The sequence below is a fragment of the Sciurus carolinensis genome, chromosome 5 (genome assembly GCF_902686445.1).
Source record: "Sciurus carolinensis chromosome 5, mSciCar1.2, whole genome shotgun sequence".
NCBI classification, from domain to species: Eukaryota; Metazoa; Chordata; class Mammalia; order Rodentia; family Sciuridae; genus Sciurus; species Sciurus carolinensis.
Window position 1 is genome coordinate 89947660 of NC_062217.1, and position 3856 is coordinate 89951515.

A 3856-nucleotide genomic window follows, 5' to 3' on the forward strand; every position below is an offset into this window, starting at 1 on the left:
TTTGCATATTTCTGAGCAATAAATCTTTGATTTGCTTGTAAAAACAGTCTCTGGGGTGGTAACGTTTTCACACGTATCTTCAAAAAGAGGGAACAGCAGTCTCAGCAATGGGTCAAATTGTATCTTAACAAATTAATGCTATTATTAAGTGAAAAATTCTCCACATTTTCCCAATTGCTAGAGACCCTCCACTTCAAAATCTCTGATGAATAAATAAAATTTTAAAGCTTCCACACATTTAATACAGTTAAAAATATTTTGTGTCCACTACACAATGTTCATAGTGAAGCTGCTTCCTAGTACACAGTTCCAATAAAATGTCATCTCAAAGTAAATGCTTTCTTAGTTTACACATTTTATCTTGCTTGGGTGGGAGTGAAGTCTTCTCTACCATAGGATTGCTAACTGAGGTTTCTACCGTATGAATCTACTCATGTTTAGCAAGATATTTACTGTATCAGCAAAAGATTCACTATATTTATTCACCAATAGGTTTTATCCACTCTGGGATTATTGATATAATTCATGGTCCAAATTCCAGCACAAATTTTCTTATAGTCAATGTCTTTCATTAATTTCTTTTCTTCTGTAAACTTACTTCTATATTATGAGGATGTTAGGCCAAAGGTGTTCTCAATATCCATTATATTAATAGATTTTTTTTCCTGACCCTTTGTGTTCTGATCTACAAGGTTTTGGCTTCACCCAGAGTGATTTCCCTCATTTATTATAATTACAGGTTTTCTTATAAAATGTGTTCTTTGATGTACAATGAGTTTTGACTTCACATAGAATGACTTCTCACAAACACTACATTCATAGAGTTTCTCCCCTGTATGTGTTCTATCATGTGCAATGAGTTTCAACTTCACACAGAATGATTTTCCACATTCATTACATTCATAGGGTTTTTGTCTTATATGAGCTCTTTGGTGAACAATTAGGGCTGACTTCTGATGGAACGTTTTCCCACATTCATTACATTCAAAAGTTTTCTCCCCTGAGTTTCTTCTCTGATGTTCTATGAAACCCAAATAGAAGCAGAACAAAATTTCATATTCAATACATTTATGGGGTTTCTCACCTGTGTTAGTTCTTAAATGTATAATGAGGGTTGACTTCTCAGAGGATTTCCCACATTCATTACATTCATAAGGTTTTCCCCCTGTGTGAGTTCTTTTATGTTTAATGAGATCTGATTTTCTGAGAAATGTTTTCCCACATTCATAGCATTCATAGGGCTTCTTTCCTGTGTGTGTTTTCTGATGTACAGTAAGGACTAACTTAAATGAGAATGCTTTCCTACATTCATGACATTCATATGGTTTCTCCCCTATGTGTATCTTCCGATGTTGAGTGAGGGTTGATTTTTCACTAAAGGATTTCAAACACTGGTGACATCCATGAGGTTTCTCTCCTGTGTGAATTCTCTGATGCTTAATGAGATTAGAATTCTTTTTTTTTTTTTTTTTTTTTTTTTTTTTTTTTGTGGTGCTGGGGATTGAACCCAGGGCCTTGTGCTTGCAAGGCAAGCACTCTACCAACTGAGCTATATCCCCAGCCTGAGATTAAAATTCTTGAAGAAAGTTTTTCCACATTCATGATATTCATAGAATATCCCTCCTATGTGTATTCTCTGATGCTTTGTGTGGACTGACTTCTGGTCGAAGATATTTCCACATTCATGACTTTCATAGGATTGTTTTCCTGTGTGTGCTTTCTGTTTTACACCAAGAACTAACTTTTCACTGAAAGAGGTCCCATATTTATTTTATTCAATTTTACTGTCAGTTGAGTGAGTTCTCTGAATTGAAGTGAGGTTTGACTTCTGGCTAAAAGGGTAAGCACTCTGATGTTCAAAGAGAATGGATTCCTCAAGGAAATATTCTCCACATTCGTGATAAGTCCAACTTTTTGTCCCTCATAAATTGCTCATTCTCATCCACAATCTTATTCTTATACTATTTTTTCATTCTATTTGCTTACAGCCTAACAATGTATTGAAAAAGTTGCCTACCCAAATCTCCCTACCACTTCTCACTTCATTACTAAAAAAAAAAAAAAAAAAAAAAACTGTATAATTCATTTTAACCCAAATGTGGGCTGCATTGCTATAACATATATCTCTGTTTCACACTGTCAAAAGACCCCTGTGGCACTGTGAACTTTGGAACCACCGGGATGTTGAACTTACTTGGTTATTCACAGCCATGGGAAGGGTTGATTTAGGTGCAAGAGCCCACACAACCCAGATTACAGATATTAAATGTATTCTTGGCTTATGATTCCTGTGGAAAGTGCAGGTAGGGTAAGGCCAAACAGTGGGAGCAAGGTCTATTCATTTCTGCAAAAATGAATCAAATCTGAAATTCAACACCTCTTAAGAATTATCTCACTGAAATCAGAATTAAAGACAGGCAGTTAGTGTAGAATAGGTAATCAGGCCCAATTGATAAAATGGGGGGAAGTTTGGATCCAGGAATTTGTGAAACCACTCCTGGGAGATTGGAATGTTCAGTCTCCAGAGCCCATGGATACCAACCCTCTCAAAAGATTGTTAATGAAGCAACTCCTGAGCAGACAGAGAGCTACTAACCAGTGCCCTCTGGTCTACCACTGCCTTCCCACCTAACACTCCACTTTGGCCCTTCCAGCCCACCTGCTCACCCCCTGCCCATTTCACTAACTCTCCCAGTCACTGTACAGGATGGGGGAAATGAACAAGGGAGAAGAATGCAAGAGAACAAAGGAAATTTTAGATGTTTAAAAAGGACAAGACTCACTCATTCTATGGATTCCACCTTTGGGTCCCCTTCTTCCACCCAAGAGAAGTCTGTTTTACTATTCTTTAATAAATCTTCTTACTTTCTACTCTACACATACCTTGGTATGCTTCTCTGATGTTATACTTCAACATCTGAGGAAACAGGACTCATCAAGGTAACTGATGATATGGTCATACTCTTGACCCTAACAAGTATGAATGTGGTACTACTTTCCTCACCTTTTTTCTTGATACACATACCTTAGAAAAGCAATGTGATTATTAAATGCAACTGTCTTTGAAAAGGGTTGGTCTCTTGACTACTTATTGAGGATTATAAGATCAAACAGTATGTGGAGGTTAGGGAAGGGTCATACAGGCCTATTTTGAAAACTCAACTCAAGCTCTCACTCTGATCATCTCTTTGGTATGATGTGTCTCATTCTAACAGCAATATCAGGCAGAGCTTGGTCAAAAGATTCAAAGTTAATTCTGTTTAATTTGCATAAAAATGTTTTCCCCCAAAGGACTTAAAATTAGCATACTACAATAACACAGCCACATCGATGTTTATAGCAGGTCAATTCACAATAGCTAGATTGTGGAACCAACCTAAATGCCCTTCAACAGATGAATGGATAAAGAAACTATGGTATATATACACAATGGAATATTATTCAGCCATAAAGAATAATAATATTATGGCATTTGCAGATAAATGAATGGAATTGGAGAATATCATGCTAAGTGAAATAAGCCAATCCCAGAAAACGAAAGGCTGAATGTTTTCCCTGATAAGTGGAGGATGATATATAATGGGGGTGGGAGGGGTGGGGAGTGAGAGAAGAATAGAGGAACTTTATGCAGAAGGAAATGAGAGGAAGAGGGGTATGAAAAATGGTGGATTGAGATAGACATCATTACCCTACATACATGTATGATTACACGAATGGTATGAATATACATCGTGTACAACCATAGAAACAAAATGATGTACCCCATTTGTGTACAATGAATCAAAATGCAGCCTGTAAAATTTTAAAAAATAAATTAAATGTTTTTCCATTAAGAGTTTTTTGTCTCTTCTACCCA

General features: G+C 36.5%; 1 protein-coding gene across 1 annotated transcript; it reads right to left on the bottom strand.

The window, feature by feature from the left end:
- Nucleotides 1-685: 685 nt before the first annotated feature.
- On the bottom strand, nucleotides 686-2678 carry LOC124985642 (zinc finger protein 37A-like). Its single transcript, XM_047554333.1, is given in 3 exon segments — nucleotides 686-1457; nucleotides 1580-1910; nucleotides 2668-2678. Coding segments are annotated over 3 exon segments (1098 nt in total). The 3' UTR covers nucleotides 686-701.
- Nucleotides 2679-3856: the final 1178 nt, after the last annotated feature.